Source organism: Pipra filicauda, unplaced genomic scaffold (genome assembly GCF_003945595.2).
Source record: "Pipra filicauda isolate LSUMZ 115617 unplaced genomic scaffold, ASM394559v2 scaffold181_size1560634_pilon, whole genome shotgun sequence".
Classification (NCBI taxonomy): domain Eukaryota; kingdom Metazoa; phylum Chordata; class Aves; order Passeriformes; family Pipridae; genus Pipra; species Pipra filicauda.
The window spans coordinates 1,443,504-1,467,298 of NW_024104289.1; the positions used below are offsets into that span (position 1 = coordinate 1,443,504).

The 23,795-nt window shown below is 41.3% G+C and overlaps 1 protein-coding gene across 4 annotated transcripts in view; it reads right to left on the reverse strand.

Annotated features, from left to right (window-relative positions):
* The window catches only part of ABCC9 (ATP binding cassette subfamily C member 9), a 69,373-nt gene that overhangs the window by 28,926 nt on the left and 16,652 nt on the right, over positions 1-23,795 (reverse strand). For 3 of the 4 annotated variants that reach the window (XM_039379973.1, XM_039379972.1, XM_027711742.2), the window contains exons 8-18: positions 22,988-23,182; positions 20,077-20,241; positions 18,321-18,476; positions 16,217-16,351; positions 14,811-14,973; positions 14,155-14,195; positions 13,148-13,290; positions 10,333-10,441; positions 8,826-8,936; positions 7,629-7,701; positions 6,115-6,220 (exon numbers count right to left, since the gene is read on the reverse strand). In XM_039379973.1, the coding sequence (XP_039235907.1) occupies positions 6,115-6,220; positions 7,629-7,701; positions 8,826-8,936; positions 10,333-10,441; positions 13,148-13,290; positions 14,155-14,195; positions 14,811-14,973; positions 16,217-16,351; positions 18,321-18,476; positions 20,077-20,241; positions 22,988-23,182 (1,397 nt within the window). Of the gene's footprint in view, positions 1-1,469; positions 1,509-4,852; positions 4,892-6,114; positions 6,221-7,628; positions 7,702-8,825; positions 8,937-10,332; positions 10,442-13,147; positions 13,291-14,154; positions 14,196-14,810; positions 14,974-16,216; positions 16,352-18,320; positions 18,477-20,076; positions 20,242-22,987; positions 23,183-23,795 lie in introns of all 4 variants that reach the window. The other variant, XM_027711735.2, reaches the window with a different exon arrangement.

The window sequence follows — 23,795 nt, forward strand, 5'->3', positions numbered from 1 at the left end:
GCAACAGTACACTTGACTTGCTGCTTTCTGAAGTTTTAGATTATTTTAGGTGACCACACACATAAAACAGTTTTTTCTCAGTGAATGATTTTTTTACTTTTGGTCTATTAGATCCTCAGTGGACTGACATGATACTGGAAAAGAGAGCAGTTTAATACAGATTAAGAAGGAATCACTGCACTCTCCCAAGTATTTTTTTAGACATCCTTTCAACATGTCTAAATACCTAATGACATGTTCTTTTCTTCTGGTTGTTTTGCCAATGTACAGCAGCAAAAGAGGTCGTGTAATGTCAGATATTTCTCTGAGATGCCCGAGGTGTGTGAGGCAGGAGTGGTGAACTGGTTCACCCCTCATGGATCTGAACACTTATCACAGAAACATGGAATCACAGAGTGGCCTGGGTTGGAAGGGACCTTAAAGATCATCTCGTTCCAACCCCCTGCCATGGGCAGGGACACCTTCCACTAGCCCAGGTTGCTCAGAGCCCCATCCAACCTGGCCTTGGACACTTCAGGGATGGGGCAGCCACAGCTTCTCTGGGCAACCTGTGCCAGGGCCTCTCCACCCTCCCAGGGAAGGATTTCTCCCTAATATCCAATCTAAACCTCCTCTCTGTCGGTGTGAAGCCATTCCCCCTTGTCCTGTCACTCCAGGCCCTTGGAAATAGTCTCTCTCCATCTTTCCTGTAGGCTCCCTTTATGTTCTGGAAGGCCACAACTGGATTCCTTCTCAGTCCCTTTGATGCTATTGCTTCCAAGAAAGCATTTGGTTAACTTTGTGTGTAAACATCTAGGATTTGCTGTCGACAGAGAGGGTTCAGGGGCATGAGAAATAGCTGGTTAGAAGTCATCAGTAGTATCCCAAAACTCTGAGGCGTTTAAGCAGTTCAGGATGCACTAGTACAAAATGTGTCCTCAGGATCATCGGGCAGCAAATCCTGGTGTGTCTCCCAACCACAGCTCCGTGTGCCACTACTTCTCTGTCAGTTATGACATGTTTTCAGTCTGGCTTGTCCTTCTTTTAAACCTGCAGGCCCCTTCCCTGGAGCCAGGGGTGGAGGTACTGCTTGACTTCAGCTCCCTCTGTGACCTGCTCTGTGACACAGCCTGGGTTAGGCACAGCACAAACCCCAGAACACACAAAACACACAGTAGGATCCACATGATGATGTCTCAAATCCATCTAGAGGCCCTGTCTTGCACAAGATGGAGCACACTAAACTCCCAGTGCTGTCAAATGGGACCTGGGATCACTGAACATCTTTTAGACAAGACTGAGGTGCAATCGCTGGAGAAGATTGGGATCCACTGGATTTAACACAGTCTGTCAGTTAATCCCACAGTAAACAATTATCATCAACATGGTAAGAAAACAGAGATGGCTGAAGAGTACAAAGATGAAGGTTTGGGGAAATTCTGAAGGAATTAATGCGTGTATTAAGATACACTAAAAAAAAGAAATAATACCTTCTGGATGCTTCAAAAGAAGGTTCAGTTTCATTTACACTGTAAGTTATGGTAAATGACATTTAGTAAGCAGGAAATATAAAGAATAACAATTTGTGCTAGTTTTACACACAGGAAAACTGGAGTTAAGTACATATTTTAAGAAATCAACATAAGTTGGGGTTTGTTTGTTCTTGAAGGGAAAATAAACAAGGTCTTAGTAAAAACATAAAACTTTTCTAATTACAACAGTTTCATATCTATAACACACAGTGGCTAAACAGGCAAATCATGTTGTTAGAAAATCTGTTAAAAATTGAAAGCGTATTGTAAAACCTATTAAAAATTAAAATATTTGATATTGCCTGGGCATGTAAAAGGCTGACAAGCAATAGCTTATCCACACAGTTCTGTCAATGACCTGCAAGAGCTGGTAACTAATGTCAAATTTCCCCTGGAGCAAAGATAAGCTTTGCAGACACACCTTTGAATCAGAAGAGATCTTGAACCCATTTATAGCACTAAGGCTGCATAAAGCACAGCACTACAAGGCTTTCCTTGGCAATCTCCACTTCTTAAGGGTCATATCCTTAAGAAACTCATTCTGAAGAGCATTCAGTGGCAGTAATGACATGAATGATTTTGCAGCTCCCTCTGTTTGTTAATTGAGTCAAAAACTGTGTTAAGGGGCTGAAATGGCAGCAAAAGCAGTTCTGGACCAGTGATGATGCTCAGATGTCCAGGCATGGTGATGCATCACTGCAAAGTGCAAAACCCAGAAGAGTAAGTTTATGCCAGGTAAATAGAAACAGGCATTGGAAGGGGCTAGAAAACTGATGCTCATGTGTTATTTTCCTGACTTAAAAAAAAAAAAAACAAAACCATGAACAAAATTATCCTCCACTCTCAGGCCTGTGAATCCTCCAGATGAAATATTTCACTGCTGAGGCAGAAATGACTGCTTGACTGCTGGGATACCAGTAAATGCAGCTGCACTCGTAAGGAGAATATCCAAGTCTAGAAAATTCTCATAGCAGAGTCCTTGTAATGCCAGACTCACGTATTAACATCTTCCCAAAATTCCAGACCTGAGACACAGCAGAACATCAGCTCTCTGAGGACTTTGACAATTCAGGCCTTGCAAAGGGCACAATCTGTGTTCCCTTTGGGCATCAATTGTCAGAGGAGATACTTCATTAGAGGTAAGTCCTGCTGATTTATCTCAGAAGTGTCAAGGAGACATAAATTCAGGCTCAAAAGAGACATCACTTCACTAGAACTGGTCTCTTACTCAGTAGAAGTTTCCAGTCTTCTCTACAATGGAATAAAGTTACAAGAAAGCAAAAGATGGAGTTTAAGGAGAGATTGAAAAAGGGTTGGAAATTAGGTCAAGCCAAACAAAAAAGAAAAAAAGAACAAACTAAATTTGCTCTATTCAAAACCCCCAAACTTTTATCAGCAGGGCATAGCAGTGGTAGAGAAAGAGATACTGCTTTCATGTACACATTTGGAAGTGCCCTCTGAACTACAGTTTAACAAAAACTGGGCACAGGTCTTGCAGGACCCCTTGCAATTCCCTACCAGATTTAATATGCTTGCCATTGGAGTCATATAGATTGTCTGAATGAGCAAGGACTAATTTTCAGATCTTATTTACCTAAACACTTCTTTGCTTAGAAATGCCATTCCATGCTTAGCTTGACAAATACACTTTAATTCTCCCAAATTATGAGTGAGATTTCTGTGAGAACCCATGTTCATCAATAATCCCATGAATAAACACATAGAAGACCTTTGCTGAGCTGGGGCCTTCACAAACAAGGGGATTAAGTATTTGGTCTTATACTTTTTTACCCTGCTGAAGCTGAGAGAGTGATGGGATTGCAGGGCATGGGAGTGCACTGGAATTGAAGCTCCTGAGGTTTCTAAAGAGTATTTTATTTGCCTGAGGGGATCAGCAATTTTTGCTCTAGTTTCTTTATTGAAATATGGCTGTTTATGCTAATTTTTCAGTTGTATTATAAAATATACATGTTGGCCAAAATGGGCCGTGAGAAGTTCAAGTCTGGAATTGTAGGAAAGACCAGACTGATTGGTCGTTTTGTAAGATTTTGAACACATAAGATGAAATAAAATAGAAATTAATTTAAATCAAGGTTTTAAGGAAAAGTAAAAAGGACACCTCGCTGAAGTTTGGATACTTTTACAGTAACTTTGAATGATTTAAAATAGATCGATGCATCTCTAACCAGGCTGTGATCCCCTCAGCCTACAAAGTAAAAAGGGAGGAGAATAAAGAGACACAAAATCTCTGGGATACCACTGTAACAACAGAATGAACTGTTTCCTCTGCTAATAAAGGCAAGAAGTTTGAGGCCAGATGAGGACTGAGCATCTACACAAATTTTACTCAGGAGTTTAGAGGAATTTAGTCCTGTCCCTGCAACCAGCCACAGCAGCACTAGGTGGTTATGCTGATTTTGGCCAAATGTTCATTTATCTGATCATTTATCCCTGCAGAGCCCATAGTGTGGTTTCTGTGAGCTGCTGTTAGTGTGGTTGCAAACTGAAGGGAGTATTTCCTTTTCCTAACTTTTCTTGTATCCTTAATACTTGAGGACAGAACAGGCCATTTGTGAGGATCCCTTTAATAGTTCTTGTGTTTCCTGAGCTTTTCACTTAATACACAACAACCTGTTTGCACAGAAACCAGTCCAATTTACAGAAAATGTACAGTGAGGGAAGGATTTCCACTTAGCCACTCTTTGCTTGGCAGCCTGACAATGTGGTTCTGGCTGTTTGGTTCGGTGTGGATGAGGGGAATGCATGTCTCTGCATAATCCCCACAACTGTCCTCATATAGACTTAATAATTAACAATTCAGATCTGAAACGAGCTTGGTTCAATCACTGCATCCAGACAGCCTCAGATATATTACAATCCTCAGACAAGGGGCTGGTTTTTTGTGTGTCTAAGGTTTGTAACGTATCTGAGACATGTCTCACGTAAGTGGGAAGAAGGGAGATCTGGCCCATAAGACTTGCCCTGGCCAAGATCTTTTACAGAAAGATGCACTAACGTGCTTTATTTCCCTAAGGTGCCAAACCAGTGACAACCCTGGCAGCAGGACATACAGCTCTTACTGCAGTCAACACCCACAGCAACAGGGTATTCAAATCCCAGTGATGCATTGCAGGATTGCCCCAATACAACTGGGGCTGAGATCTTATCCATTATTACTATTACTGTGTTGTTGTGCCTGAATTTGTGGGGGACTTCACTGCATTTCACCCCTGGATCAGTAGCTGCGTTAGTCATGCACGTAGAATCACATGGAAAGGGATTTGAGTAAATAGGACCTTTAGTATGGTTTTGCAAAATAGAGGATCCACTTGGTTAAATACCTGAAGTATCCTTCTGTATTCGTCTGTCTGCCAGGCAGTCTGAAATTACCAGCAAAACATAACCATGTTTGCATCAGCTACATCAGGGTACCAGTTAGAGTGTGCAATGAAAAAAAAAAGCCTGAGATGCTTCCAAGAACCTGAGTTGTTTGGTGATGTACAGACAATCAACTGACAGCATGATCCAACCCCTTGAACAACGTGAAATTTTCATTTGTTTTTCATCATTCATGATTATGAAACATTTCACAAACTGTCTCTAGTGTGTTTCTAGGATTTCTCACTTCTCTAATCTCCCTTAGATTTCATATCTTTTTCTAGGAAAAACCCGAGTCTTTCTCAACTGTATCTTTGAAAACAACTGTGAGAATCATTTCAAGGTACACTCTACTTACCCCTTGTATTTTTTCAAACTACTCAGAAAAACAATGCCTGGTTGGGGTGTAAAAACCTTTATTATGTGTCTCAAAGAAATTAACTGTGGTAAGTCACATATTCTTCCTTCAAAGCTTAAACTCAAAGTTAGTCTTGCCTTGGCTCCAACTGTACCTGCTACTCCAGTGAGATCATATGTTTAGAATAGCACAAAGTGAAATATAGCTGGAGAGCAAAAAATGCCATGGATACTAGCACAGGAAAAGCAAAAAACATCCAGCTTGCAACATTGCTGTAAGAAAAATACGACAAGGGAGGTTACTAGTCAAGGGATGGGGCAACAAAATATTGGCCTCTGTGATGAAATTCCCTCTTCCTCAGCAAAAAGCTAATTGAGAGGAGTTTGGCTTGGCAGTTTTAAGGAAGCAGAGCTGATCTTTAAAATCAAAGAACAAGTTTTGGGGTTACTGTAAAGAGTAACAGTGACTTCCACAGGTGAGGCTTGATCATGTACCGGGGAAGGAGAAGAGCAGTAACACATGTTATTGTATCACCTTTTTTTTCTGCCAGCAGCAGCATCTCTGAGTGAGAAATACATGCCTATTTGATAATCTGAATTTCTAGTCAGGTCATTTGCTAGGCTAATATATTAGATATTAATTGCCAGACTAGCCCTTTTCCCTTCCTAAGGCTGCTCTGCCTGCTCTGAACCGTGACAAAACAGCAGTGAAAACCCTTCATAAGTTTGCAGGTGATGCATTCCAGAGAGGATCTGGGTGATGAGAATCACTCAACATGCAGTTCTGAGGCACGAAGTTTACATTTCTCACAGCAAACCTCAACCTCCTGCTGCTTAAATACAGCAATTAAAAGCTATATAAACATACTTGCTCCAGTGAACTTTTCCCTCCAGCGTCTGCATCTCTCCCAATATAGCAAGGAGAAGGGAGGACTTGCCACAGCCAACTTGACCCACAATCATTGTCATCTGACCTGTGATAATAATAAAAACACCAAAAAACACATCTTGAAAAGAGGAAAATAAATATATCCACTCAATAAGGTGCAATCAGATCTAGGTCTAGAGCACGTTTGAACTAGTTGGTTAAATATGTTAGCACTTCCAGGGATGGGGCAGCCACAGCTTCTCTGGGCAACCTGTGCCAGGGCCTCACCACCCTCACAGGGAGGAATTTTTCCTTAAAATCCAATCTAAACCTACTGTCAGGTTGAAGCTATTCCCTGTTGTCCTGTCACTCCAAGCCCCTATAAATAGTCTTCTTCCACCTTTCTTGTAGGCTCCCTTCAGGTATTGGAAATTTTCCATGTCTCTCTTCAGCTCGGAATTTAACTGTCTTATTCCTTCCAAAGGAGATAAACTCTGGCTCACTCAGCTTGTGAACCCCTGGCCTTAGACTTTAAATTCCTTGTAGCAAAGGCATTCTAGTGGTGTTGGATGTGGCACTGGGCCAGCACAAAGGAGTGTTCATCCACGTGTAGGGCACTTAATGCTACATGGAAACAAACAATACAGACTTTGGGATTACTTAACAACCATGTGACATCAACCTAAAGCAATGGTCTATTTTAAAACTAAGGACTTGATAGGACGTAAAAATAAAATATAAGGCTACTTAATAGCATCAACTACCAACTGTGTTAGGTATTTCACAGCATTAACAACGAAAACAATAAAAAACTATTGTTATTATTATTACCAGCGTCATTACTATTATAATTAATAATAATAATAGAAAATAATAGTTGTTACTTTTCACACTTGCTATGTAAGTTTTCTGAAACAAACCAGTATTTTGTAAACCTGTGGAACCCCTAACCAATGCAAGGAATTACAGGAACTCAGCTTGACAAGGAGAAGTTCATTGAAAGAGGAAATAACTGAGGTTTTCTTGACAGAAAAAACTGCATTTTCTGAGATGAAAATAGTTGTGAACTGGGAGACTGTTATTTTAATGAATGGCAGGAAAAGTGCAAGACATGAGTGCTGTGTCCCTGGGCACCAACTGGTGGAAATAAGATACTGAATTAGATTCACCCTGGGTTTGAACAGGTCTGGAGTTCTCCCTTTTTCTTTTTTTTTAATTTCTCTATTAGAAATAATAATGAATTATTTGAAACCATCATTTTCCTATTTATTCTTACTCTTGACTTTGTGCTCTTATTGAAACTATCTAAACGTATGCAAAACCCACATAATTTATCTAATGATATTGCTATGTGACAAAAACAGGTCAAGGATTTTTATACATTTTTAACTTTCATTTTTTTCTTATAAAAATCTAAAAGTATACTTTTATGCTTTTCACAACATGAAGAAATGGAATTAGTAATAGCAATTTGACACTACATGTTTCATGTTTAAGTTGTGCTTTTATCCTACCTGTTGGGATTCTAATGTTTATGTTGGACAATGTAGCTAAGCCACTTCCCCATGAAAAGTATCCATTGGTCACCTACAAAATAATTACCACATGTCACTTATATATAAACACATGAGGGGAAAAAAATAGAATGCCTGGTTTGGATTTAAAGTATGTCACTTAAATAAGTTGCACACACACACACACAAAAAAAAAAAGTTAGGTTTTTAAAGATTGCCAAACCCAGAAAAGCTTCTGAATAAGAATAGATATATACACAAATATATATACTGTATGTAATGTAATAAAAGGATAATCTTGAGTTGAACTCTACCAAATACTTTCACTCTGTCAAATATAAGACTAAAGAAACATTCTTTGTACAGAGCACACTGAGGGGGGGACACATGGTAAACATAACTTAAAATAATAAATGACAGGCCATAGTATAGATCAAATAATCATAGAATGACTTGGGTTGGAAGGGACATTAAAGATCATCTTGTTCCAATCCCCTGCCAAGGGGAGGGACACCTTCCACTAGCCCAGGTTGCTCCAAGCCCCATCCAACCTGGCCTTGGACACTTCCAGGATCCAGGGGCAGCCACAGCTTCTCTGGGCAACCTGTGCCAGGGCCTCACCACCCTTACAGGGAACAATTTCTCCCTAATATCCAATCTGAACCTCCTATCTGTCAGTGTGAAGCCATTCCCCCTTGTCCTGTCACTCCAGGCCCTTGGAAATAGTCTCTCTCCATCTTCCTTTTGGACTCCCTTCAGGTCCTGGAAGGCCGCAATTAGGTCGCTCCAAAGCCTTCTCTTCTCCAGGTTGAACAATCCCAACTCTCTCAGCCTTTCCTCATATTTCCATCCCTTTCATCACCTTGGTAGCCTCCAACAGTTCGATGTCAACTCAAAACTTCTGATCTTATTTCTAAGAGTGAATGAGAACTGCCTGAAAGGACAGGTTAATCAACCTGTATTAATTCCTGCCCATCAGATATTCTAAGTTCTTTTCCTTTATATTCGTGATGGGAATCACTATAAAGACCTGGTCTGAAGCCAACTCTTCTCACTGCACTTTTGGCTAAAGTGCTGACTCATCTAAGGGCTTGCTCTTACAGTAGAAAATTTGGAATAGCAGCAGCAATTGGACACTATCGGGTGCTGTTTCAGGAGTTGCTCCTTGTAAAGAACAAGAGGATGTTTTCAAACCACCTTGATCGCGACGTCGTCGATCTCCACGGGCCGCGTCTGCTTCCTTGCTGGCTGCTCATAGCCTTCGAGCTGGTACCTCAGGGGCTGCCTCCTGTTGATGGCCTTGGTGTGCTGCACAGGGAAATGAACACACAGGAGAAAAGCTGGAATCCTCAGGAGAAGACAGCATTTGGTTCCCTATAAATCCATTCGCTTTCTTACCACCGTACCAGCTCAAAACAAGACGCCAATGTGTGATAATAAAGACACGCTGCTGACATACACACAGTGTAATGCTTTAAACACTTATAACTGAAGCACAGAAAATACCTGATTTTTTGTGTTTCCCACGCAAAACCATCCCAAATTTCACCTGTCACCCTCCTCTGCCCTACCTGAGGCAGCTCCAAGCAAAGCTGTGTCACTGTGTAATGATGTGCTGAGTTACCAGTTCTGCTTCTTGGAAGCAGAATAGCTGCAGGAGTGGGAAGCATGTCAGTTTAGCTTGTGCAGAGCACCTTCCTGAGGAATAATAGTGATTTTGGAGCCAGCTCATTCAGAGCTACCTGTGGTTATTTGTAAGCACCTCTGTATTGAGCTGAATCAATATAACCTTAGTGATTCCTTACAGCTGGACTATATTTGGTTATTGATTAACTTTTACAGACACTGCCTTTGTTTTTCCCTTTCCCCACCATCTATCTAGACTTTGTCTCTTTAAGGCTAGACAAAAGGTGGACAGAAGAAATAAAACAAATGCTGAAACAATTTTATGTTTGTTTAATTTATTATAATGGTTAACCCAGAAAAACAAGAAATGTTGTTCAAGTTGGCAAAATAATTTAATTCAGCTCAAAATCAAACTTATTTTGTGCTAATCCTTTCTTTCTGTTGCTGTCTTCAAGATTCAGTCACATTTCAACTTGTATATTTAGTTTGAAAGAGCTGAAATATCTGGCTTTTTAAAAAATGTCAAAATGAAAAAAAAAAAACAAACCTCCAACCTTTTCCCAAATCATCTCCATTGTGTTTTTTTCTGTCCTCAAATTTTACTCGAATTCACTGTATGTTTAGCACTCCAGAAACAGCATTTTGAAATTAATTCCTATTTCACAAAGTTTGGTGCAGTTTGTCCCACCTCCAACTCTGAATTTCCCAGAGCAGGGGTTGTTCCTACCTAAGGATGCCCAAGATACAACAGGATGTACTGGGAATACACAGCACAAAGCCCATAACCACAGGGAATCCACCTGGGGCTTCTATAAAAGCTGAGGAGGATTCATCTGAACCATGTGTAAATGTCTTGGTGTGTTGTGGGGTTTTCATTACTACTGGCCCTTCAGCAATGCTTGAATGTGTTTGTGGGCCCTTTATGTCATAGAAACACAGAGATTAAGACATAAAAGAGGCAAAATTGGTCAATACTAGTCAGGCTAGAAGCCAAAACTCCCGAGGTCTATCAGCTCGGCCACTGGTCTTGCATGGGGCTGTAGGGCTTTGAAATTCAGCATCATAAACCAGAACTTACAAGTCCTGTGTGCTTCTTACAGGATTCATAGGGTACAGAGCTGTCCCCCCCTCTCCAGCTGTCATCTCCAATCTCATCACTCAGGAGAAACTCATTCAGCTTCTGGACACTTGAAAGAAAACAGGACAGTGAGTTGCACAAACCCAAGTTTCCATTAGTGTATTCCCATTTTCGTGCAGCAGCATTTATCAGAAATGTTCCAAAAGAAGCTCATGGGATACTTTCAGTTTCCTCTCAGACTATCTGCCACCCTGATGGCAAATGAAAATTTATGCGTGTGGAAGAAGGACAGATGAAAATAATCAAACATTGTACTGGTGGCCAGGAACAAAGAGCAGGGCTGGTCATGTGGGTGCCATGGGAGCTCCATGGGAATGGTTTCCATCTCTTCTGGGCCTTTCTCATGCCTACACACAGTCAGGGTGCATAAATGAGTCATCCACCCACCTACACCCCACGGAAATGCCAGTGCAGTAGGTGCATCCTGACACAGCTTCTGCAGGGATGAACAAAGTCACTCACTGATCACGGTGAAGCTCTGTGACTTTGCAAAAACTAAAATCAAGGTGTGTTGGGTCAGAGACCGAGGAAGAAGGAGGACATATGCCTTCAGATCAGTGATTTGAACATTAATCTGAAAATGGGAAAGCAGTCCTGTCTCAAGGCCCACCTGCACATTTCATGTTAAATTATCAATGTGTGTTTGAGCCACAGAGATGCTGGTTAGCAAGAAAGCACTGCTAGTGTCATTATTTCCTCCTGACAGTATTCCTGTTTCTTCCTCCTCTTTTGAAAGGAAGATTCATGTGTCTAACCCCCGTGTCAGAATTCCAGTCTTACTTACATAAGGGCACCAAGCAAGAATTTATTTTCTTGTGGAAGATAAGAGACCTTGCTCTGATCCTGCGCCCAAGAAAGAAAACATCAACCCTTACTTCAAATTTGAATGAAGTACCCTCAAAAGTTTTCAAGGCACTAGAACTGCTCTTGAACATGAAATTCTGACCAAAGTATAAGCACTTAATCATAAAACAAATGAGCACATACTCCTCTGATTGAGGATAGTGCCATGGAGTGGTCAAGCACACATTTTTCATTCTTCGCTTGGGGGACATGATGTTCATGGGAGAAAGATGTTAGGAAACGAGTTTGCCAAAGGATACAGTTTGTTTTGGCAAATATGGTCTCTAAACAGTGTCCTGAGGAGTGGCCAGCAGTGTTAAGGAAAATGTACACACCATTTTGATATTAGGGCTCTGCTAAACATAGTACAGAGATGTAGAGGCTTGGATGATTTATAGAGGAGCCTTGAGATTTTCCACTACTCAGAAATCCTTTTCAACCTAGGGAAAATGTCTCATGTGGCCCTGCTGCTGCTCTGATAAAAATAAACTCTGTTTAATTATTTTTGTTTTTTGAAGTCAGTGTGGTGCTGGCAAAGGACAGCTGTGGAGCCTGAAGTCCCTTTGACTGCTATTTGTCATTATTGCTGCCCACCAAAAAGAGTCAGTGACAGCAGCAATGCAACACCTTGCCAATGTGCCTCAGCCTTGGCACGAGGGAATGATGTTTCTGGGTGGGAAGGTTAGTTCTGTCCTCACATCCTGCTAGTGCTTGGCATCTGACACATTGCTGCCAGTCAGGTGTCAGTTTGTGCCCCCTGGGACATCTTGGCTGTGTGTAGGTCTGCATAACTGCCCTGTGACCAAGACTCTGTCCATACAGGCCACTGGCACAGCAACCAAAACCCTGAAATTTGACTTCCTACCAACCAGCTCCCTCGAGATTAAGTGCTTTATAGCCCAGCATGAAGGAAGCTGTTCTTTTGGGCTATTTTACAGAAATAAATGCCTGGAACATATCAGGCAGGACATTGCCAAATTCTCACTGAAAGCCCAGTGCACCCTTTGTGGAGGTAGAGTTGCTCTTTCTTGCCTCAGCAGGGCCAGTCTGGCTAAAGAGCTTCACACCAGTCTCTCTCATCTCCCTCTGTACAGATAAGAGCCCAGAAAGTACTAGATGAGAGTGATGGTGAGTGGCCACACTGTGAGCAGAGGAGCATTTCCCAAGGAAGAACAGTGCAGCTCTAAATCTGAATTGCCAAAGGTAGTGAAATAATAAAAAGAATGGATCATTTACAATCATAGAATCATAGAATGGTTTGGGTTGGAAGGGACCTTAAAGATCATCCAGTCCCACCTCCTGCCATGGGCAGGGACACCTTCCACTAGCCCAGGTTGCTCCAAGCCCCATCCAACCTGGCCTTCAACACTTCCAGGGATCCAGGGGCAGCCACAGCTTCTCTGGGCAACCTGTGCCAGGGTCTCACCACCCTCACAGGGAACAATTTCTTCCCAATATCCAATCTAAACCTACACTCTGTCAGTTTGAAGCCATTCTCCCTTGTCCTGTCACTCCAGGCCCTTGGAAATAGTCTCTCTCCATCTTCCTTTTGGGCTCCCTTCAGGTCCTGGAAGGCCACAATTATGTTGCCCCAAAGTCTTCTCTTCTCCAGGCTGAACAATCCCAACTCTCGCAGCCTTTCCCCATATCAGAAGTGCCCCATCTGATCCCCTTGGTGGTCTCCTCTGGACTTGCTCCAACAGCTCAGTGCCTTTCCTTTGCTGTTTCTTCGCATCATCCAGTAAAATGAACTGTTTACTCTGATTTCTCTCACATCTTTGAACACCTGAGTCCTGCATCTTAACTCTCTTCCAACGCGAGCAGGCAGAGACAACCCTTTCCTCCAGCACCTTCCCTGATGTATTACCCAACTGGGTGTTCATGAGTTGGTGAGAACAGAAGGACCACTTACCTTACAATAGCTTTGACTGCAAAACGAACCACGGTGGAGAGCAGGAACAGGGGTGTGACCAGGATGTGGAACAGAGACAGGGATGCGAAGGCCTGGGCGGGCTGCAGGGGCTTGTCGTTGGTGTAGGCATAGGTCACAAAGGTCTGTCACACCAGGGAAAGAGCAGGTCAGGACAAGGGCTCTCCAAAAAGAGGGGCAAGGACAGCAAGCAAAATATTTTTCTCAATTAAGGCTAATAACTATATACCTCAGTTTACTGGGGATCACAGTAAACTGAAGAGAAAGGTGTCTTCTCCTAAAGTGAAATAGATTTTAAACCCTTGCCCATGGTTACAAGAGGTTTACATATTTAAGAATGAAAAAAAATTTCATTGTTCCATCTAGCATTGTAAGTGACTTCAGGCTTCAGAAGAAATACATAACTCGGAAAAATCAGTAAGAATCCAACAAATCTTATGGGTCCAGAACTCTGGGTATGTTTCTGGTACCCACTCTCACTGTACTCTAGGTAATGCCCTCAAAATGTGCTCTGTGAAAAACCCACACTTATTGGCATGTCGCAGTTCCTCTAGTGCTTGAGGCTGAGCTTTAAACCTGGCCAGAGCACAAGCAAAACTTATTTGTCCTTAAACTGCAGAGTACTCTTTCCTGCAAACTAAAATGGTGGCTTATAATGCACTTAATGCTCAAGAGACAAGCAAAGCCATTAAAAATCCCTTCAGAAAAAGAGCTTTTCAAAATGGGTCACCTTTCAAGTTGCAATGATTTTTTTTTCTTTCTTTCTGATGGTAAAAAATTATATTTCTTTTTGGTTTTAACAATCCACACTCTGGGAATGGACACTTCCAGTGTCATCCTCTCCTACAGTTAGCAGGGCACATTAACTCACCTGCTGGTTTTACGAGGAATAGGTACTACAATAACAATGGTGTCCATTCTTTTTTTCTACCCCCCTCTCCTTTTCTCCACCTTTTATAAGGAAAAGTAAAAAACAAACCATATCTTACTGCGAGAACAGCTGCTATTGGTATGGCTGCATTCATAAAAACTGGGAAGGAAAAACAAAATAGGCATTAGATTATACGAAATAAGAAAAAAAAAAACAATTTTACAGTAAGGGTATGACACCAGAAAAATCCATTTTCCTGGATTTCCAATTCAAGTAATTAAAACTCCCAAAGGAAAGTACTCTGCAGGAAGAAACTTCCTTCCATGGTAGTCAGAGATCTTAAACACACTAACAAATAAGCCAGGGAATTCTCTCATCTGTATATTTCAGTAAACTCAGAGAAAAAATATTATGTGCACAAATATTATGCAACACAACTAAAACATTACCCTCTCAGCTCTTTTCCATTACACAAAACACAATTTCTTTCAGACACTAATTTGTCTTTGCTGCAATCAGATCTGCAAATATACAATGTCATAATGAAGGTAGCAGAAAATTTACTACAAAAATAAATCAACAAGATATACTCTACCTTTTCAAGCTTCTGTCATATATATATATCATGCCTTTTTATTTTAATCACATCACACACAAAAACGTGTCACAGACACAGCTGGGTTTTGCTTTAGTTGAAGTCAGGAGGAATGCTGACATCCTGAAGATCCTGAAGAACAGGATCCATTTCCAAGCACCACAAATAAAGTTACTTACTAGAGAGAGACGTGTGAAGTGCAAAGGTTTTGAGACTGGTGAGTTCCTTCATCCTCGTTTCTTCCACGCTCGTACAGAATATGTGCTCCCAGGCATACAGCTTTAATAACTTAATGCCTTTTAGTATCTCGTTGGTTTTCTTTAATCTCTCAGTAGAATAGTCCTTCATTTCAAAAGAAAACCAGGATAAGAAATAGATCTGTAGTCTTAATGAGAATGCTCTTTCCCCTTCATTTCTCTTGGAAAATTCATCAAAAATGCTTAATTTTGTTTGTTCGTGATTTTCTACAGGTGCCATACTGAGAAAAACAATACAAAATTCCATGTTCTTTGGAGATATTAAAATGGTTACAGCCATGAGGGGAAATTAAGTGAGCCTGTTCTGAAAAGAAAAATAACCCAAAGGATCCCAACCCTTCAAACAGTGGGTGAGACTCAGGGAGGGAGATTACTGTGCCAACAGTGTCCTTAACAATAGATAGAAGAATATATGTGGGTACTTGCTACACAAGATTCATTCTGGGATCCAAACAGACCAGTCATGAAAACAGGTGAATTATTTATTGATATATTTAGCTAATTATCCCTCACCAGAAAACAGTAATCATAAGGTTGGTAAAATCATAAATTTTGGTAAAATCATAATCCAAAAGCTGTTACGAATCAGAGTAAGTCAGAAAACAGCAGTAAGAAAGATTCAGACTATTCCTGAAATTATGCAAAGATAAATCCTCTGTACAATTTGTACAGGTTGTACAAACTGGCACAACTTAACAGGATTGAAGCCTGCTGGAGATCAGATCCATGTATGTATAATTTGCTCACTGAATATTGAGACAAAAAGGATCTCTAAATATTTGGCATCTTAAACATCAAAGGCTGACTTAAAAAGTTCAAGGATCACGACTATAAAGTTAAAAATTAGACAAAGTACCAGAAAACATTTCCAACTGGTGAATTAAATCAGACAGCAAAACAAACTAGCAACACTGAAGAATGCAAAATAGATATTAATGCAGCAGTGCCAGCTGATTTGTAGAGAATACCAAAGCTTGGGGTGAGAGCAGAAAGTCTGTTGTACACATTCTTTAATATTTCCTGCCATAATTTATCAGTCATTTGTACTCTTTGCTAGCATCCCATGAAATACAATGTCTGAATGTGGGAATAATACCCTTCTATGGAGTTGAATTCAGACAAAATTGTGCTAGTTGTGTTAAAAATACTCTTTGCAGGGAAGGCAGGTCAAGGCCCACACACTTTATTTGAGAGTCTCTTCTGATAAATGTGAGGAAGGGAGAGACACTGAGCCACGGAGAAACAGAGGAACCATGGGACTAAGGGATGTTCACTAACCACAGGTTCTCATTCCTGGACCACAAATGTCACTGAAACAATTTACTTACAAGGGTGCTCTTCTGAGCCTCAGCCAACTTTGTAGCTATGAAATACTGTATTGGAGCTAAGAGCACGATGACTGCAGCACCAACCAAGGCACTCACTCCCAGCAAGTTGTAGAGTAGGATCACACCCATTATTATCTGTCAAGAAAAAAAAACAACATAGGAGGGGAAAAAGTAGATTTCAATATGCCAGAACAGTACCAAGAAGACAAATATTTGTTCTTCTAATAAACATTTAAATGGTTCGTAGGAATGGGCTGAGCACACCCTTCAGAAGGTCACGTTTGGAAAGTGTGGGAAATAAACCCAGAAGCCTTTATTTTTGACATTAACTAAATAGTTTGTGTTACTGCCTGGTAGTTCTAATCCAGGCTGGGTTTCCACAGAGCTGAAGGAGCACTAAAATGATGGTGCTTGCCCCAAGGCATTTCAGAGAGTTACTGGCCTCGAGTCTTATTTACAGTAGAGCTCCTTGCATCACTCTGGGAGCACTCAAAGATCCTAGGACTGTCTTGGATCACAGCTGCATTCTGTCACAGTGGTCCTCCACCTAAGACAGGCACTGAAGTGTGAAGCAGATGTGCTGGAAGTGACACAACCTGAGCTTGTGCATCATTACCATCTGTAGGAAAACACCAACACACTGCCTTAGTCCTGCAAAGAGTGTGGGAACACTTCCCAAAAAGGCTTACCTGGGAATGGCTGTGATGCAACTACTGGGATTCTGGCTCCTGAGTTAATACAAGCTCTACTACTTAAGTATTTTTACTAACTGCTCTGCTTTGTGGTACAGAGATATCCTCAGTGACAAGAGGGCATACAGAACTAGTTGCCTATCTCATATTTTTATCTCTTAAATGAGTCCATTCTGTCTTTCAATCTCCCTTCTTGTTATACAATCAGAAGTAAGAATCAGTACAGTTTAACATTTTCAAAGCAGTATTCAGCTTTTCAGGCTTCTGTACAGCAAAATATCATACCCAGATGCCATTTTCTTAGGGAAAGGTTACAAGCAGTAATTTGCACTTGGTGTAAACTGAAGTCCTTACTTGGGCCCTGATTCTGCAATGAATGTTTGCCCGGGGTATCAGGCCATAATTGGTGGATGAACAATATATTTTCTAGGATTCACCCTGATCTTCATCAGGGTATGGCTAAATCTGATCACACTAGATGGATATAAGTTCAGTATTTGCTATAAGCAGGACAGTCCTATCACCTTTTCTAGAGTGGAAAAGTGCCCATAGTTAAGACAGGTTAGTTTCTTCCAACTCTTTTTTTTTTTTCCTAAAAAATAGTCAATTGAGATATTAAAAGATTATAAAATACTTATAATAACAGTTGGTTCTATCTCTTTTTAAAATTTTTTAATGTCAGTGGGATCACCAACAGGTAAGGAGCGTGCCAAACTCACCCCAAGCTAAAATTACGAAATGCTACAGGAGTCCAAGCTTCATGGAAAACCAACATGTCTTAGTTTATTAAGGCATTTGGTATTTTTTAAGATTTCTTTCAGGCTAACAATTTTAACCTTTTCTTCCCACAGATCTGCCTGTATTTCTTTCCAAGCCTTGCTGAGGACCAGATGTGTGCAGTAACTAAGCTTGTTTAGAGGGGAGCTCCTCTGAGCACTGTCAGTGCTGCTGTCAGTCACAGAGCAGGATTCAATTACTTTTTGCTCCTGCCACAAAACCCACTTAAAACTGGACTCTGCGAAGAGAAATAATCAGTCCTGTCAGATGCCTGTGCTGCTGCCATGTGGCAGAAGTAAAAGCAATGGCTTGTGTCAGCAGTGGAAGAAATATGAACAGGGAAAGGACTGCAGGTCAATCTTTTTAAAGTCACAGATAACATCCATGACATGGAAATCCTGCTCAAAAAAAAAAAACCTCCCTCTCTCAAAAAAACCCTCTCTCTCTTCACTGGCCCTTAGAGAGACATCCTCCCAGCACTTGGAGTAGATGATGGGCCACATTCCTGCTTGTTAGTCTTCCTGGGAAATGAGCATGAAGACTAGGTTCCCCTCTGGATTTTGTAGTAGTCTCACAGACTCTTCCCAACCAGGTTGGAGGACCCCTGAAATCAGGTCCTTTCTTTGATGCTCTACCTGAACAGGCATTGCCCACAGATTGGGGCACAGGAACAAGAACCACATCAGTTGGTTTGTTTCTATGGCAACCAAGTTGTTGATTTGTCCCAGCGTCATCTCTCCCATGGACAAGTTGGATGTAGAAAGCCTCAGGATCTTATTATATATCATTGCCTGTAGGAAAGGAATAAAATGGAAGATATGAAAATGGTGTCATTATAAAACAACAGTGGCAGCAGGACGTTTCAAACTGCAGCACCAGCCTTTGCCTAAGGCAGCCCTTCTCCCAGTCTCTCACCTGGGACAGAGAGAGAGGGAGACAGAGGGAGAGAGAGAGAGAACTGACTTTTAAAAGCTCCAATTCCTCTCAAAAGATTTGTTGCTTAATGCAGACCTAAAATAGAACAAAATGACAACAAAACATTCAAAATTTAGGAGACTGGCCAAAGATATTTTTTTAATAAACATTTGGTGAGCCTGCTTTTCTGTGACACTGTCTCTCAAAGAGATACTTGTTTCTGATAAGATAGTTAAACTGTGAAGTTTTGATTAGGGTGGGTATGGATTCCTTTGGCTTTCTCCCCTTTACCTGGCCATTTCTTTCCATAAAATTTGTAGGAGTTTAACAGGGTTTTAAATTAATCAGGGTTTATATCTACAAGACTTTTAAAGTCAAATGTTGTTAGCCCCGTTCACAGTTACAACCAAGTATCAAATGCTGCAGCTCCAAGGAAGTTTTTTTAAAAATTTTTTCCTCTTTGACTTTGTCTTGAGCAATGTAGATCCTGTAAAAATAATCAGAGATGTCTACAGGCCACGGTGAATTACATCAGCTGCATATCACAGAATATTCTGAGTTAGAACGGACCCACAAGGATCATGAAGTCCAACTCTAAAGTGAATGACCTGTACAGGATAGATCCCACAGCCTTGGTGTTATGTGCACCAACTGAGCTAATATGCTCCTAAAAGTCTCCATTTTGGCAAGTGGGAGTCACAAAACCACGAGAAAACAACCGGGTACTCTTTCTTCTCCAAGTCTGTACCACCTTATCCTGGGAGAAGGCAGAAAACATTTGAAACAGCTCCATCGGTCCCAGTGGGCACAAAAGAAGCAGCTTCCAGGCTGGGCTGATATTCCCATGGTCAGTTACATCTGGCAAAACACCAGTTCCTGCTCCTGCTGCCTGTGGAGTCTGGTCTGGGAGAGCCCTGCTACAACCCACCCACGTGCTGAGCCGGAGCTGCTGGCTCCAGTCCATAAACACAACTGTCACAGGGGGTTAATGGATGCTGGGTTTACAGACACAGCTCTGCAGATGAATCACTCCCACCCCATCGCACAGGGCTCTGTGCAAAAGGGCATAAATATCCAGCCTCACCACTCAGGGCACATGGACAAGGTTCCCATAAAACGAAGATGCTTTGCAGATGACTGTTCACGGCCAGCAGAGGCTAACTCGTAAGGGAATGAGCAAAGCAGGGCCAAAATGACACTGCTTACATCTTTCCCCATCTGCAAAGATGTGTTCTTACACGCACACAGTGAGTGTTGAACTTCTACAGGTTAGTTTTTTAGCAGAAGGAATTGCTGCCAACAGTTTGGCTGCGTCGGTGATGTTGCTTTGCCCAGCTTTCTGTATAAAAACACAGCCTGTATCATCTCTCAAACCATCACTAACTCAGCCTTCAGATAAAGAACGAGACAAATGAAATAGAAGCACAGAGCTGGAGCTGTTGTTAGGGAATTTTTTGGCAGAACATCTTTGCTCACCAGCAAGGCACCTCGCAGGTTGATGCCAGTTTCTGTGGTCACATAGTAGGATGCCTGCAGGAATGTCCTCTGCAAGATAAGGGCCAGGAAGAGCAGGACTGCCAAAACATAGACATTCCTGAGGAATTCTTCTGAGGAAAGATAGGAGTTGGATGGATCCTTCACCTGAAAGAAAGGAAAAAATTATTCAAGTGCCCTAGGAGGGACTGTGTTTTCTTGAGAAACTGGGAACAAGGAAATTCAGTCATTGCACTAAAATAAAAAATATTGATGGTATTATGGGAAAGTTATAGAAATCAGATTTCTCACTGTCCTAGATGTCAAAATTAAATACTCCTCTCATGTTCCAAAGACTTAGGATCTCAACTTTTAGCAGTTCTAAAATGATCTGGTTTTAGCAGGAAAGTGACAGTAAGTTCACCACGTCTGCCTTGTCTTTAGTTTCTCCATCAAATTCTGGTGATTTGGAGCATAGGAATGCTACTCAGTACAAAATAAAGCTCATTCCACTTGTGCCACAAAGGAAATATTTTTTATTATATGGGATTAGTTATCTTGCATATTATAGAAACAGTTCCTTCCAGAATTAAAGTCTAGGATACCTGTGAATTCTGAATAAAACAATGCCAGTAATCCCCACAAAATGAGGTTCAGATGCCTCAAGAGGGGAGAGAGAAAATGTTGTTTAAATCACTTTATTTGTTTTCATTTTCTAGTTTTTGTGTTCACTGTTCTGCTCTGTTTAAGGCAGAAAAGGAAACAACTGTACCAAAATACTGCAAGAGGGACTGTCCCTTTGGTATTTCCGATCCAGCTGGAAGCAGGATGTACTGGAATTCTTAGGGAGATTTAAAAAAAAAATAAAATAAAAAAGAAGGAGGAGGAAAAAGCCTGTTTTACTGAAATACCCAGCCTGGTTTTGAGATGAAAATTTTGGGCAATATAGGAAAGCAAACCCCTTGCCCAAGACTCTTTGAAACAAGGGTTGTTTAAGTGCCTGATTGGTCAGATAAATATATTTGAAAACTCTTCACATTCTGCTGCATCAAACCTCCCCATGTTTTCATAGTGGAGTTATCAATAATAAAATAATATTTGTAAATATATTTTTTTTTCAATGTATGTAGAGTTCTCAGGAATTAAAGCAGAATAAGCATAAAACTAAACTTGTTCACACTAATTCAAACTAGAGAGAAATTAAAGCAGAAATGGGTAATAGGAAGAAAGACCACGAGAAAGTTTATCAAAATCCATAAATTAAAGGCAAATGTGTTCTGAAATGTAGCCAAGAGAAATAGTGACTGTCACCAAGCCAGACCTTTGGAGTGATTTCAAGATTTCCAATGATTCCAATCTTCCCTTTAGTCAATGCTGATTAAAACTTTAAGAAACCCACAACTGAAACCACTGCACTGAAGAGCAGAAAAGATAAATGAAGCAGACAAGATATAGATCCCTAACTCTGAGATCCAGAAGTTATTTTCAAGCTTAAATACCTTGTTTGTTCAACACAAAACAAAAAACATTTTTGAAGGCAAAACATGCACTTTGCCTTCTGACTTTGTGGTTCAAGTCCAGCATGTGCAGGTTCAAGGATGATAAAGAGCTTTATTTGATAAGCTGTACAATTAAACTCTCCTTCAGAGCAATGAAAGTCTAAAGCCAGACTGAGCCCATCAGTCAAGAAAATTAATGTCAGGAGGGAGCAGCCAAGAAAAAGATATTTGGATAGTGATGATGGTCAAATACTTTATCTGGAGGGGAAAATGTTGTTTCATTACATACCTATCTGCTCATTCAAATACAAATTACTGGCTTCATAAAGTGTATGGAGAAATTTCTGTTATCAGGAGACACATGTAGGAAAATTTCTTCCTCATGTCTTCTCTGCTGTCAGTCAGTAAAATAACTTTACCTGTATTTTTCTCTAATTAAATAAATTCTTTTTCTTATGATAGAAAATGTTCTGGATCAGAGGCTTGTTCAGTGCTTAGAAGTGATCTCTGAAAGTTCAGTCTCAGCGAAACTTGAAATGAGCTGTATTCCAGTGTCTTTAGTGAATTTTTACTGTCAAGAAAGTCATTGAATAAAGTGAATGCTTTTCAATTTCTCACATGTGCCAACTCATTTCATCACTGCAACCAGTGGTATAATCAGTCACAAACAGGGAAGCTGACTCCTCTCAGCTTCCCAGTGAAAAACAGATTTCAGAGAGCTCAAACCTGTCAGTGAACTACAAACTGAGAAATGGAGAGAAATTAAGGAAAATTCTCAGGTTGATCCTTGCTGGATGGATCACTGAGGCACCACCAGTGGCTGTCCTGCCTGGAACAAAGAGGGACAGTTGAAGAGGAGCAGAAAAATTGTTCCTTCTCCCCAGAACTGCTGGGATGACTCCATCAAGAGGCAGACAGCTCGGAAACCTGAGGGAACGGCCTGAAGTTGTGTCAGGGAGGCTTAGGCTGGATATTAGAGAAAGGTTCTTCCCCCAGAGGGTGGTTGGGCACTGACCAGGCTCCCCAGGGCAGTGGGCACAGCCCCAAGGCTGCCAGAGCTCCAGGAGGGTTTGGATGATCCTCTGGGGCACAGGGGGTGACTCTGGGGATGGTCCTGTGCAGGGCTGAGGGTTGGATTTGATGATCTTTGTGAGTCCCATTCCACTCAGCATATTCTGTGATTCTGTGAAACTGGGGAAGCCTCCACTACCTATGTTCCATTCCACTACTCTGGTTTGGAACTTGACTGTCTCTCACAAAAAAAAAAAAAAAAAAAAAAAAAGAAAAAACCTCAATTTGCTCAGAAGAAAACATGAAACAACACAGTGCCGATCATAAAAGCAGGGTGTATCAAACACCCGACGTGAATCCAGAACTAAACTACCCAAGCCTTTCAATCCGTGCTGTCAGGTTACCTTTTCTGTTGTGTTTGTGTTGTTGGTTGTGTTCTGGAAGCCCTGGACAATGCCAGAAATGCACAATGGCCCAGCAAAGCCCAGCAAATCGGCCAAGTACCGGAAGGTGCTGCTGAGCAGGATTGGTCGTCCAAAAGCACTGTACATGGCCAGCCATATGGAGGGGCTCCTGTTGGGCTGCTCTTCCACTTTTTTCTGGAAAACAAAGAAATAGGTATCAACACATTAAGAAGAAGCCTCCTTGGCTTTATATGGCAACATCCTGGATGCCCAAGTGGTTCCTGAAAGGTGAGGTAGCAAACATGTTGGAGATACCAACGGATTTCAGACATTCTTCACAGCAAATTCAAGCTCTGCCTCCCCTTTGTGACTGTGGTTTCTCATCTCTACATCCGACTCCTTTTCTGAACCTGTGGGCACGGGAATGCAAGCACAGATTAATAGTCCTGGCAGGCAGCCACTGCTCCTTGTCTCATGTGCACTCAGGGAAAAGTTTGACCTTCCAGTCCCTTGCCCATGCAGGTAATCCTCATTTCACAGTGGCTGTGGGACCACCTGCTCCAGTAAAGGCTTCTGGTGTGACAAAGGGATTGAAGGAAAAATACATGGACAGACGCCCGCAAGAATATAGTTTAATTAAATTTATCTGGATTTTTTTTCTCGTCCCTTGGATGCCCTCCAGGAAGACACACTTCAGCTGATCACTCATTACCATGCTCGACAAGATGAGAGTAACAGACCCAGGTGGGAGGCAAGACTGAATCAACTAAGGGTACCTTCTAGCCTTCAGTTCTGTGAATTTACACGG